The sequence below is a fragment of the Scyliorhinus torazame genome, chromosome 19, assembly GCF_047496885.1.
Source record: "Scyliorhinus torazame isolate Kashiwa2021f chromosome 19, sScyTor2.1, whole genome shotgun sequence".
Classification (NCBI taxonomy): domain Eukaryota; kingdom Metazoa; phylum Chordata; class Chondrichthyes; order Carcharhiniformes; family Scyliorhinidae; genus Scyliorhinus; species Scyliorhinus torazame.
The window spans coordinates 146,429,635-146,444,080 of NC_092725.1; the positions used below are offsets into that span (position 1 = coordinate 146,429,635).

General features: G+C 46.5%; 1 protein-coding gene across 2 annotated transcripts in view; it reads left to right on the forward strand.

The window, feature by feature from the left end:
* fbxo7 (F-box protein 7) overlaps positions 1–10,749 on the forward strand; it is a 79,495-nt gene extending 68,746 nt beyond the window's left edge. The window contains exons 6-9 of one of the 2 annotated variants that reach the window (XM_072485390.1): positions 7,004–7,099; positions 8,366–8,542; positions 8,985–9,016; positions 9,788–10,749. In XM_072485390.1, the coding sequence (XP_072341491.1) occupies positions 7,004–7,099; positions 8,366–8,542; positions 8,985–9,016; positions 9,788–10,168 (686 nt within the window). In that variant the 3' untranslated portion in view covers positions 10,169–10,749. The remainder of the gene's footprint in view (positions 1–7,003; positions 7,100–8,365; positions 8,543–8,984; positions 9,017–9,787) is intronic. The other variant, XM_072485391.1, reaches the window with a different exon arrangement.
* Positions 10,750–14,446: the final 3,697 nt, after the last annotated feature.

The window sequence follows — 14,446 nt, forward strand, 5'->3', positions numbered from 1 at the left end:
ACACACCGTACGCCTTCTTAACAACCCTCTCAGCCTGGGTGGCAACTTTCAGGGAGCTATGTACATGGACACCGAGATCTCTCTGCTCATCCACACTGCCAAGAATCTTACCATTAGCCCAGTACTCTGTTTTCCTGTTATTCCTTCCAAAATGAATCACCTCACACTTTTCTGCATTAAACTCCATTTGCCACCTCTCAGCCCAGCACTGCAGCTTATCTATGTCCCTCTGTAACTTGTAACATCCTTCTGCACTGTCCACAACTCCACCGACTTTAGTGTCATCTGCAAATGCACTCACCCATCCTTCTACGCCCTCCTCCAGGTCATTTATAAAAATGACAAACAGCAGTGGTTCCAAAATAGATCCTTGTGGTACATCACTAGTAACTGGACTCCAGTCTGAACATTTCCCATCAACCACCACCCTTTGTCTTCTTCCAGCTAGCCAATTTCTGATCCAAACTGCTAAATCACCCTGAATCCCATGCCTCCGTATTTTCTGCAGCAGCCTACCGTGGGGAACCTTATTAAATGCTTTATGAAATCCATATACACCACATCAACTGCTTTACCCTCACCCACCTGTTTGGTCACCTTCTCAAAGAACTCAATAAGGTTTGTGAGGCACGACCTACCCTTCACAAAGCCGCGTTGACTATCTCTAATCAAATTATTCCTTTCCAGATGATTATACATCCTATCTCTTATAAACCTTTCCAAGATTTTGCCCACAACAGAAGTAAGGCTCACTGGTCTATAGTTACCGGGGTTGTCTCTACTCCCCTTCTTGAACAAGGGGACAACGTTTGCTATCCTCCAGTCTTCTGGCACTATTCCTGTAGACAAAGACGACTTGAAGATCAAAGCCAAAGGCTCAGCAATCTCCTCCCTAGCTTCCCAGAGAATCCTAGGATAAATCCCATCCGGCCCAGGGGACTTTTCTATTTTCACACTTTCCAGAATTGCTAACAGCTCCTCCTTATGAACCTCAAGCCCTTCTAGTCCAGTAGCCTGAATCTCAGTATTCTCCTCGACATAGTTGTCTTTTTCCTGTGTGAATACTGACGAAAAATATTCATTTAGCACCTCTCCTATCTCCTCTGACTCCAAGCACAACTTCCCACTACTGTCCTTGACTGGCCCTACTCTTACCCTAGTCATTCTTTTATTCCTGACATATCTATAGAAAGCTTTAGGGTTATCCTTGATCCTACCTGCCAAAGCCTTCTCATGTCCCCTGCTGGCTCTTCTTAGCTCTCTCTTTAGGTCCTTCCTAGCTAACCTGTAACTCTCGAGCGCCCTAACTGAACCTTCATATCTCATCTTTTACGTAAGCCTCCTCCTTCCTCTTGACAAGTGTTTCGACTGCTTTAGTAAACCGCGGTTCCCTTGCTCGACCACTTCCTGCCTGCCTGACAGGTACATGCTTATCAAGGACACGCAGTAGCTGTTCCTTGAACCAGCTCCACATTTCAATTGTGCCCATCCCCTGCAGTTTTCCTCTCCATCCGATGCATCCTAAGTCTTGCCTCATCGCATCATAATTGCCTTTCCCCCAGATATAACTCTTGCCCTGTGGTATATACCTCCCTTTCCACCACTAAAGTAAACTTAATCGAATTGTTGTCACTATCACCAAAGTGCTCACCTACCTCCAAATCTAACACCTGTCCTGGTTCATTACCCAGTACCAAATCCAATATGGCCTCGCCTCTCGTTGGCCTATCTACATACCGTGTCAGGAAACCCTCCTGTACACATTGGACAAAAACAGACCCATCTAAAGTACTCGAACTATTGCGTTTCCAGTCAATATTTGGAAAGTTAAAGTCCCCCATAACAACTACCCTGTTGCTTTCGCTCCTATCCAGAATCATCTTTGGAATCCTGACCTCTACATCTGTGGAACTTTTTGGAGGCCTATAGAAAACCTCGAACAGGGTGACCTCTCCTTTCCTGTTTCTAACCTCAGCCCATACTACCTCAGTAGACGAGTCCTCATCAAACGTCCTTTCTGCCACCGTAATACTGTCCTTGCCTAACAATGCCACCCCTCCCCCTCTTTTACCACCTTCCCTGAGCTTACTGAAATATCTAAACCCCGGCACCTGCAACAACCATTCCTGTCCTTGCTCTATCCATGTCTCCGAAATGGCCACAACATCGAAGTCCCAGGTACCAACCCATGCCGCAAGTTCACCCACCTTATTCCAGATGCTCCTGGCATTGAAGAAGACACACTTTAAACCACCTTCCTGCCGGTACACTCCTGCAACTTTGAAACCTTACTCATGACCTCACTACTCTCAACCTCCTGTATACTGGAGCTACAATTCAGGTTCCCAATCCCCTGCTGAACTAGTTTAAACCCTCCCGAAGAGCATTAGCAAATTCCCCCCCCCAGGATATTGGTACCCCTCTGGTCCAGGTGTAGACCATCCCGTTTGGAGAGGTCCCACCGACCCCAGAATGAGCCCCAATTATCCAGAAATCTGAACCCCTCCCTCCTGCACCATCCCTGTAGCCACGTGTTCAACTCCTCTCTCCCTATTCCTCGTCTCGCTAGCACGTGGCACGGGTCACAACCCCGAGATAATAACTCGGTTTGTCCTAGATCTAAGTTTCCACCCTTGCTCCCTGAATTCCTGCCTTACATCCCTGTCCCTTTTCCTACCTTTGTCGTTGGTAACTATGTGGACCACGACTTGGGGCTGCTCCCCTTCCCCCTTAAGGATCCCGAAAACACGATCCGAGACATCACGGACCCTGGCACCTGGCAGGCAACACTCCAACCGCGAGTCTCTCTTGTTCCCACAGAATCTCCTGTCTATCCCCCTAACTATAGAGTCTCCAATGACTAATGCTCTACTCCTCTCCCCCCTTCCCTTCTGAGCAACAGGGACAGACACTGTGCCAGAGACCTGCACCCCATGGCTTACCCCTGGTAAGTCGGCCCCTCCAACAGTATCCAAAGCGGTATACTTGTTACTAAGGGGAACGACCACAGGGGATCCCTGTACTGACTGCTTCCTCCCAGCCCCTCTCACCGTCACCCATCTATCTTTATTCTTCGGAGTAACTTCATCCCGGAAGCATCTATCTATGACCACCTCTGTCTCCCGAATGATCCGAAGTTGCTCCAGCTCCAGTTCCCTAACACGGTTTCTGAGGAGCTGGAGATGGGTGCACTTCCCACAGATGAAATCAGCAGGGACACTGACGGCATCCCTCACCTCAAACATTCTGCAGGAGGAACATTGCACTACCTTCTCTGCCATCCCTCTAGATAAAAAGGAAAAGGAAAGAAAGAGCTTACCTGTTATTCACTCCCCTTCTCAGCAAGCACTCACTCGGCAATCTCTGCGCCATGCACAATAACACCCGAGGGAAAATAAAAGAAAATCTACTTACCAGTCACCAGCCAATCCCTTACCTGCAGGCTATGACGTCACGGTTCAACTTCTTTCTACTTCTACCTGCCCTCGAGCCTTCCTCTTGATCTTTACAGCGGTTGTTTTTTTTTGGTTAGAGGAGGGGGTAGGGAGGGAAACACAGAAGAAATGTTTCGGGTTTAAGTGTCACTTGACAACAGCTCCACAACCCACCTTCAAGTTAGGGTGAGCACAACAGACATATGCAAGAGGTGAAAGTGAATAACCTACTAAAGCACCTAATCTCTTACATATCCTTTCATGTTGTCTGATTTGATTGTTTCGTCAGTAAGAAGCCAGATCTTCTGGTTCAAAGAACAAACAAAGAACAAAGAAATGTACAGCACAGGAACAGGCCGTTCGGCCCTCCAAGCCCGTGCCGACCATGCTGCCCGACTAAACTACAATCTTTTACACTTCCTGGGTCCGTATCCCTCTATTCCCATCCTATTCATGTATTTGTCAAGATGCCCCTTAAATGTCATTATCGTCCCTGCTTCCGGTAGCGAGTTCCAGGCACCCACTACCCTCTGTGTAAAAATACTTGCCTCGTACATCTACTCTAAACCTTGCCCCTCTCACCTTAAGCCTATGCCCCCTAGTAATTGACCCCTCTACCCCAGGGAAAAGCCTCTGACTATCCACTCTGTCTATGCCCCTCAATTTTGTAGACCTCTATCAGGTCGCCCCTCAACCTCCTTCGTTCCAGTGAGAACAAACAGAGTTTATTCAACGGCTCCTCATAGCTAATGCCCTCCATACCAGGCAACATTCTGGTAAATCTCTTCTGCACCCTCTCTAAAGCCTCCACATCCTCCTGGTAGTGTGGCGACCAGAATTGAACACGACACCAAGTGTGGCCTAACTAAGGTTCTATACAGCTGCAAAATGACTTGCCAATTCTTATACTCAATGCCCCGGCCAATGAAGGCAAGCATGCCGTATGCCTTCTTGACTACCTTCTCCACCTGTGTTGCCCCTTTCATTGACCTGTGGACCTGTACTCTTAGATCTCTTTGAATTTCAATACTCTTGAGGGTTCTACCATTCGCTGTATATTCCCTACCTGCATTAGACCTTCCAAAATGCATTACCTCACATTTGTCCGGATTGCGTGACCAGCTAAAAGAGATGAATATTTTTTCGCTAGCGCTATGGAGTTCCATTGCAGCTGTCTGACTAGCATGTACATTTCTAACGTTTTCAGCAGTGTTATTGGAATAGTCTCCATGTATATGATATGAACATGTATGTTTGATGTTCTGTGTTTTGGGAGTGTAATTATAGTCCAGCATTAACTCCTCAAAGTATCAGCTTCAACTGTTTGAGTAAAGCAGATACAAAGTTAACTGTGTTAACATCTGAAATATACAAACTAAAGGTTGGAATTTCCCTGCCAATCGGTATGAGACCCTTCACTAGAACAGGTTATATAACTTTTTCAAAAGCACATTAGTAACCGATGATTTTTTCAGTGTGGTTAAGGTTACCCGTGATCCCTTCTGCAAGTAAAATTCTCCTTATAATATCGGAAAGTATTTTCTGAAGTACATTTATAGATGGGAAGATATATATTTTTGCGTTTATATAAAAAAAAAAGACTTTTTTTAAATCTGTAAGCGCTGTTGCGTAACTAGTTTCTCTCGAGCGATGATGTTGTAACAAAGGTGCCCGTAGAATCATGGAAACGTTACGGTGCAGAAAGAGGCCACTGGGCCCACTGTATCTGCCCTGGCCACTGGGCCCACCGTATCGGCCCTGGCCACTGGGCCCACCGTATTTGCCCTGGCCACTGGGCCCACCGTATCGGCCCTGGCCACTGGGCGCACCGTATCTGCCCTGGCCACTGGGCCCACCGTATCTGCCCTGGCCACTGGGCCCACCGTATCGGCCCTGGCCACTGGGCCCACCGTATCGGCCCTGGCCACTGGGCCCACCGTATCTGCCCTGGCCACTGGGCCCACCGTATCGGCCCTGGCCACTGGGCGCACCGTATCTGCCCTGGCCACTGGGCCCACCGTATCTGCCCTGGCCACTGGGCCCACCGTATCGGCCCTGGCCACTGGGCCCACTGTATCGGCCCTGGCCACTGGGCCCACCGTATCGGCCCTGGCCACTTTGCCCACCGTATCTGCCCTGGCCACTGGGCCCACCGTATCTGCCCTGGCCACTGGGCCCACTGTATCTGCCCTGGCCACTGGGCCCACTGTATCTGCCCTAGCCACTGGGCCCACTGTATCTGCCCTGGCCACTGGGCCCACCGTATCTGCCCTGGCCACTGGGCCCACCGTATCTGCCCTGGCCACTGGGCCCACCGTATCTGCCCTGGCCACTGGGCCCACCGTATCTGCCCTGGCCACTGGGCCCACCGTATCTGCCCTGGCCACTGGGCCCACCGTATCTGCCCTGGCCACTGGGCCCACCGTATCTGCCCTGGCCACTGGGCCCACCGTATCTGCCCTGGCCACTGGGCCCACTGTATCTGCCCTGGCCACTGGGCCCACCGTATCTGCCCTGGCCACTGGGCCCACCGTATCTGCCCTGGCCACTGGGCCCACCGTATCTGCCCTGGCCACTGGGCCCACCGTATCTGCCCTGGCCACTGGGCCCACCGTATCTGCCCTGGCCACTGGGCCCACTGTATCTGCCCTGGCCACTGGGCCCACCGTATCTGCCCTGGCCAATGAAAGAGAAAGAAGAAGCTAGCCGCTCATTTTAATCTCGTTTCCTAGCACCTGGCCCGGAGAGTTTCAGCCTCACACACCAGTGAATTCCAGACGCCCGCCAGCTTATGGGTGATCAAGCTTTTCCTAATGTACCCTCTAATCCTTCTAACAAACATCTTCGATCTATGCACAGTCAGCCGAGGCTGGAATTGAACCTGGGACCCTGGAGAGGGAGCATTGCTAACCACGGTGCCACCTCTGTCTCGGCTCCTCATAATTTCTCACACACCGATTAGGTCACCACTTAGCCTCCTTTGTCCTCAGGAAAACAACCCCCAGCCTATCCGATCTCCCCCCATTGCTGCAATTTTCAAACCCTGGCAGCATTCTTGTAAATCTTGTCTGCACACTCTCTCCAGCGCAATTATGTCCTTCCTGTGATGTGACTAGAACTGTGCACAAAATTCCAGCTGGCCTAACCAGCATTTTATACAGTTCATACAGGCCTGCTTTTCTATTCAATACCTCGCCCAATAAAGAAAAGCACTCCATATGTTTTCTCGACCACCTGTCCTGCCACCTTCAAGGACCTGTGGACATGTACTCCAAGGTCTCACTTCCTCAACCCCCCTCAATATCTTCCTGTTTATTGAATAATCTCTTGCTTTGTTCCCTCCCCAAATGCATTACCTCTCTCTTTCCAGATTGAAATCCATTTGTTGCTTTTCTGCCCACTCAGCCAAACCTTTAACATCATTCTGCAGACGACCGCTATCCTCTTCACTCAACTCTGCGGCCAATTTTATGTAATCTTTGATCCAACCCTTGAGACATTTTAAATTTGATGCTCTATTGTCACAAACATTCCTGATTATTTCCAATAATGTTTCTTGTCTTTGCAAGGTGGGAATGCTGCAAATGTGTATAAAGATCTACAAAAACTCTCCTGCATGTTCAAAGATCAGCTTGTGTATCCTCTGCTTGCCAATGCCAGACAAGGTAAAGTCAGCCTCTGTCCACCGATTTCTATCAGGATATAAGGAAAGGAGGGATGGCGAGATAAAAGGGTGCTAATTTACATTGACAGTAATGTTTTCACCACAAATTATAATGTTTCTCCACCTCTCCATCGCTTTCAAATGTTTACTGGGAAATTTATTTTCTAAAAATGATTTGCTGAATGAATGTTAATTTCGATGACTATGTCTCGCTTTGTAACCTGATGGCTTCCCTGCAGATCAAATATGCCTTGATTAGTTCTTCCCAAAATCTCCCTTGTATCTTAATCAATTAACCTACACAAACAGCTAGATAGTGGCAGTTATATGTATGGTTATGATTCAATCTGAAATAATTACAACTATCCCTTGTTTAGCACTCCTGATGTGTTCATACAAAACAGTGTACTGAATGAAAACCTGCTGAACAAGAATCTCTTTCCCATAATAAAGCAAATAGTAATAAGGATGATGTCATTTTTACATGAAAATCATATTGGCTGCCTTGAACCCAAATGGCCCAAAGATCCTCACCCTAACCTTCTGCTTGCTGCTTCCCACTCCCAGTTTGTCACCTCACCCACCCCACTCCCATCCTCACACTCACTGCCCCTCCTGCTCCCTAACTCACTTCCTCCCTTTTCATAGAATCATCAAATTTACAGTGCAGAAGGCGGGCATTCGGCCCATTAAGTCTGCACCGGCCCTTGGAAAGAGCACCTTACTTAAACCCGCACCTCCACCCTATCCCCGTAACCCACTAACCCAACTTGACCTTTTGGACACTGAGGGGCAATTTATCATGGCCAATCCACCGAACCTGCACGTCTTTGGACTGTGGGAGGAAACCCAGGCCTGTGCTCCTGAGCCCTTGCAACGATGGTTCAGGAGAGGGCAGCAACAAGAGGGAGGGTCAGGGGAGGGAGTCGGCAGCGGTAAGGTTGGGGGAGGGGTGGTGAGTGGTAGGAGGACTGAGTATGCTGAGTAACTAGATTAAAATGAAAATTAAGGCAGTGCTATTTGGGAAATTTGCAAAGTGTTAAAATGCATTTTAAATGGGGAATAGCTGTATCCAGAAACATTAATTTTATGCAGTAAATTTATCTACCAGCTTTCTTTTTTCTTTATTAGTTGTTGGATTTTAAAATTTTAATTTGGAATCACAGATTAAAGGTTAATTTATTTCTATTAATGGATTTTTTTTTTTTTATCCACGCAAAAAGAAATAAGTTTTTATAAATGAAATGTTTTTTTTAAACCCTTCCAGCTTTGAACCTCCCGGATGTGTTTGGTCTTGTAGTCCTTCCCCTGGAACTCCAATTGCGAATTTTCAGACTCCTGGACGTACTCTCTATTTTATCTCTCTCGGCAGTATGTCGGGATCTTTTTACAGCTACTAATGACCAACTGCTTTGGAGATTTCTGTACTTGAGGGACTTCCGAGGTGAGCGAACCATTGAGCTGATGCCAGCAAATCCTGAAGAATAACAGCTCTATAATATTCAATAACTGGATGTATATTAGCTGCCTATCAGCTCTCTAACATATTGCTTTGTGACTGTGTCCAGTAATGAAATGTTGGACTCTCGCACTGCTGTTTATTTCATGGAACACAATTAAATCTTGTTTATTTATGCCATTTGCTGTAAATGTATTGGTCACTGAGCGTGCTGACGTTGTGAAATAGGCTGTAATAATACAAGTCTGTCTTTGTGTGCCGATTATAAATTTCAAATTAAATTCTAAAATGGCCGATGCGAGAGATGAATAAAGTCTTTCGTCAAGCTTTGAAGTAGCGAACTTTCCAAGTGATGTACTATCATTGCCTATTGGTTCATTTGCATATTAAAAGTTAAGGATTATCTTAATTTCTTATTTTGAAACAGATTTGCGAGCCAGCAGCCATGACTGGAAGAAAGTAAGTAGATTTTTAAAAAATTTAATTGCTTCTGTAATTTCACAAGTGTTAACATTTTAAGTAGTCATGTTAGTGCAGGGTAGATTGACAGTAGAATCCAAATGTTTGCATTAATAAAAATGCCGTGCTCTTTTTCACAATTGGCTTCAATTTGCAGAGATTAGAGGAGAGTGAAAGTGACATTTTCCCATTGAACTCTCAGTCAATGCTGAGGAGAAGGGTGGGTTGATCTTTGTTTCACATGAGACTGGAATCTGCTCCCAGCTGAACAGTTAACAGCTGCTGTTCAGAGTCTCACAGTGAGAATGGCCAGTCAGGCAAAATGCTAACCCTGTTCAAGTACACCCAGCATGAGGCACTACCAAACATAGCGAGGGAGGTTGCTGTGGTATGACCAGGGTAGCAGAGTATGGTGGTGTTCAGGTAACAGTTTTGAAGATTCTCTCAAAATTATCCATTGGATCCAAATTTTAAGAAAAAATACTTTATGAAGTGATGCGGACAGTCCTGCTGTATTATTCCATCAAGCTGTAGCTTCTGAATAATGCCAGTAAGTTCCTAAGTTTCAAAATAATGTTGGGAAGATTTGCCTAAGTGAGGTACTGCTTTTCCCCTGTGTTAAAGAAGGATGAGGAGAAAGCAGGACAGGCTAAGGCATGGCTTGTGACTACAACAATAGAATGGAGTTCAATGGAGAATAGACAATTTAACATTTTTGTGTATTACATTTGTGCAGATGTTCTAACATCAGCATCGCCATTGTTTTTAAAGCTCTACAAAGAAAAATATGTGATGAGGAGAAAAACGTTGCACAGAATTCCTCTGTATCTGCCACCAGCTTTGCCCGCATTCCCAGGCCTGCCTGGGCTGTTGAATCCCTTCCCATTTGAACCTCGTCAGTTTTATCCGCCTGGGATTATTGGAGGAGAATACGATGAGCATCCTTCGCTGCCGTACCAAGGAGATCCTATCAATCGCTTTTTACCTGGATCAGGACCGCTGCCAGGGACATTACCTCCATTCAGGCCACCGTTTGACCCAACTGATTCTTTGCCAGGTCAGTCACCTGCAATGCCTGGATTTCACGGCATCCGATCTCCGGGGAGGTCTTCTGGAGGCAGATCAGCAAATATTAGGCGTGGCATCATTTAGGAACGCCTCAATGAAGCTTTTGGACTTTTCTTAATTTCATTCTGAAAGGATGCTGGGTTGCTGCATTTCTAGTCTTTGTCAATCTTTCTTTAAAAAATCTAAACTGCTTGCAGCTGTAACATGCTCCATTATATTTTAATTTGCCAATCCAAGCCTGAAAAGTAAAATAAGGCGTATAGGAAATGTGGGACAGAGGGATCTAAATGCACATTTGACCCAATGGAGTGGAATATTTGTGAATGTTATTTCAGTGAAGGGAGACAAATGGGCTTTAGAATATTACAGCAACTTTGATCAATATGTTCATATTTCCGTCTGGAATGTTTTCCTGGAAAATTTAAATACTTTATTTGATTGTGAAGTTGCAGATTTGGACAGGATGGGTTACATTTGACTGTGATTCAAAGAATCAGCATCTTGAGAACTATTACCCTGCACAGTAAGAATTTCAATCTTTCCTGTATTTTGCTTCTCGATATTGTATCAAATTGTGGTACACAAAGATGTTACTTTACTTACTAAAGCCAAAAGTGTTTATAATATTTCCTGTATAGTGCACAGAAATAAATTGTTTCAGATGACTTTGGAATGATTCTTTCTGAAAGCGTTTTGTAAAAGACACCATTGATTCAACTATAATCATTGTGAAGGACCTCCCGGATCATCGGTGAAGCTGAAATGGGTGGGATTTCAGAGTTGGGGCCAGCACCTCATTTATTCAGATGCTTGCGCTGTTTATCTGTGGAGTGAGAATTTGTTTTGCCTCTTTGAAAATCCTCCACTTCCTCACCCCCATTTCAAATTAAGTATCAGACCACTTGTGTTCCATCTGTCCACTGTTACATAGAAAATAGGAGCAGGAGGAGGCCATTTGGCCCTTCGAGCCTGTGTCGCCATTTATTACGATCAGGGGCTGATCATCCAATTCGATAGCCTAATTGGATTGGATTTGATTTATTGTCACGTGTGTCGAGGTACAATGATAAGTATTGTTCTGTGTCCAGTCCAGACAGATCATTCCATACAAGAAAGAACAGAGGACATGCATAAATACACAATGTAAATACATAGACACAGGCATCGGGTGAAGCATACGGAGTGTAGTACTACAACAGCAGAGCAAATGTGTGAAGAGATCAGTTCAGTCCATAAGATGGTTATTCAGGAGTCTGGTGACAGTGGGGAAGAAGCTGTTTTTGAGTCTGTTCGTGCGTGTTCTCAGATTTCTGTATGTCCTGCCCGATGGAAGAGTTGGAAGAGAGAATAACCCGGCTGGGAGAGTCTTTGATTATGCTGCCCGCTTTCCCCAGGCAGCGGGAGGTGTAGATGGAGTCAATGGATGGGAGGCAGGTTCGTGTGATGGACTGGGCGGTGTTCACGACTCTCTGAAGTTTCTTGCGGTTTTGGACCGAGCAGTTGCCATACCAGGCTGTGATGCAGCCAGATAGGATGCTTTCTATGGTGCATCTCCTTTGATCCCCTGGCCCCTAAATGCCATATTTAACTGCTCCTTGAAAACATACAATTCTTTTGGCCTCAGTTACTTTCTGTGGTAACGAATTCCACAGGCTCGCCACTCTCTGGGTGAAGAAATTTCTCCTCTTCTCTGTCCTAAAATGGTCTACCCGTATCCTTAGACGGTGACCCCTGGTTCTGAACACCCCCACCATCAGGAAAATCTTTCCTGCGTCTGCCCTGTCTAGTATGTTAGAATTTTATAAGTTTCTGTGTGATCCCCCTGTCTTCCTTCTGAACTCCAGTGAATATAATCTTTATTAGCCACAAGTAGGCTTACATTAACACTGCAATGAAATTACTGTGAAAACTCCCCTAGTCGCCACTATCCGGCGCCTGTTCGGGTACACCGAGGGAGAATTCAGAATTTCCAATTCACCTAACAGCACGTCTTGGAGGAAGCACTGAGGGTGGCAAAGGCACAGAATATACTCTGGGTGGAGAACTTCAATGTCCATCACCAAGCTCGGTAGTACCACCACAGACCGAGCTGGCCGGGTCCTAAAGGACTTAGCTGCTAGACTGGAACTGCAGCAGGTGGTGAGGGAACCAACAACAGGGAACACCAATCTGCCTGCTTTAGATGCATCTGTCCATGACAGTATCGGTAGAAGTGACCACCGCACAGTCCTTGTGGAGACAAAGTTCCGTCTTCACATTGATGATACCCTCCTACTACCATTGTGCTAAATGGGATAGATTTCAAACAGATCTAACAACTCCAGGCTGGGCATCCATGAGGCGCTGTGGACCATCAGCAGCAGCAGAATTGTATCAACCACAATCTGTAACCTCATGGCCCGGCCTATCCCCCACTCCCCCATTACCACCCAGCCAGAGGATCAGGAACAACACCAGGCATACCGAAAAGTGAGGTGTCGGCCTGGTGAAGCTACAACTCAGGACTATTTGTGCCAAACAGCATAAGCAGCAAGTAATAGATCCCACAACCAACAAATGAGATCTAAGCTCTGCAGTGCTGCCACACCCAGCCGTGAACGGTGATGGACAATGAAACAACTCACTGGAGGAGGAGGCTCCACAAATATCCACCATTCTCAATGATGGAGGAGTCCAGCACATCAGACAAGGCTGAGGCATTCACAACAATCTTCAGCTAGAAGTGCCGAGTGGATGATCCATCATGGTCTGCTTCGGAGGTCCTCAGCATCACAGATGTCAGTGTTCAGCCAATACGATTCACTCCACGTGGTATCAAGAAATGGCTGAAGGGACTTCCGGTTGCGGCTATGCCGAAGTAGGTCGCACATTCGGCAGCTCCCGCCAGGAACGGACTTTTGGGCTCTTTAGAGGGGCCCCAATGGCAATCGTTCGATGGCTCCCAGTGTGGGAAGGTTACAGCAAGGTTCCCCCGGCACTGTATGGATTGGACCAGGAGTGGAGTGGTTAAGAAAGTGATTCTGGTGCAGCGGAAAGTGCGAGGGAGGAAAAGCAAGATGGCGGTGACTATATTGAATTCTCTACCCGTCAGTCTGGCCTCAATAAAACTCTATGAATTTGTAGGTATAGTATTATTTATTTTTAACCAACTTGCAAGGCTGACTCGCTCCACAGAGATTCAGAACACGCAAGTGCTATCGGAGACAAAGAAATCTTTACAAATCTCATTCAAATGGCATCAAGTTTCACATACAAGGTTCCCATAGGTCATCCTATACACCTCCTGACCTGGCCATATATCCTGATTGGCTCGCTTCGCATTCCTTAACCCTGGGCCTCTTGTTACCCAGCATCCTTTTCCCCATCCTTGCCATGCTTTCTGAATCCCTTTGTTTGTGAACTCACTACTATCAGACTGGCTCCCATCTACATTATTGTAACTAATATTTGAACTAACTATTTTATATCTCATTCATTTGTTCAATTCCTCATTCCCTCCTTTTATCATTTCATGATAACCTATCTATTCAATCCGTAGCTACGGCCCCTCATTTAAGAAGATTTGTCGCTGCATTTTCAATTCCTGGTGCAGCACCCTGTCATCCGCCAGGCCCACAAAGATGCAGCTGAGTGCCACTGCTAAATACATGGCCATATTTATCAGACAGTCCTTCCAACCTCCTAATCCCCAGTTACCCCAAGCAGCTTATCATACTGTGAGTGGAAATTATCCCAAGGAAGGGGAAGGTAAATAGCCGGTGGTGCTGAACCCGGATCGTAAGGAAGAGTGACTTGCTCGGGCGGTGGCTCGGAACACGGACAATGAACCACTGTTTCGGGAGTGCCCCAAAGCGGTGAAACAGAAAATAACCTGGACACCGCTGCGGGGTTCGGGTAGCAGACAACCTGTCCCTGGCCATACAAGCGGTGGTAGATCTGGTAGAAGAGATTGATACTGCCCAGGTTTCCCTCATTCCGGGTCCTAAATGAATTAAGTATATCTCCTGATAACCTACGTTCTAGCTGTACTCCCCTTCTCACACACCCCGTCCTCTCTCTAGTCCCCCTCTCTCTCTCTCTCTCTCACAACCTCTTCCTACCCTCTCCGCATGGTCTGACTTTACCTTTATGGCACCAATCTTAACACATCCAAAATCAAATTTACATGTACTCCAAAAACAAGGCAATGTCCATGTAATGTTCCCTTCCCATCGCCTGGACCGGTGCAATTGCTTCATGAGTCCTGCATTGTCCGTTAACCTGATGACCTTCCATGAGTCGATACCATGTCCTTGTATATGGGGGCAGCGAAGAACGTCACTTCTGCATAAGTGAAATGTCCTTGTAGTTTGGTTGGGGTTA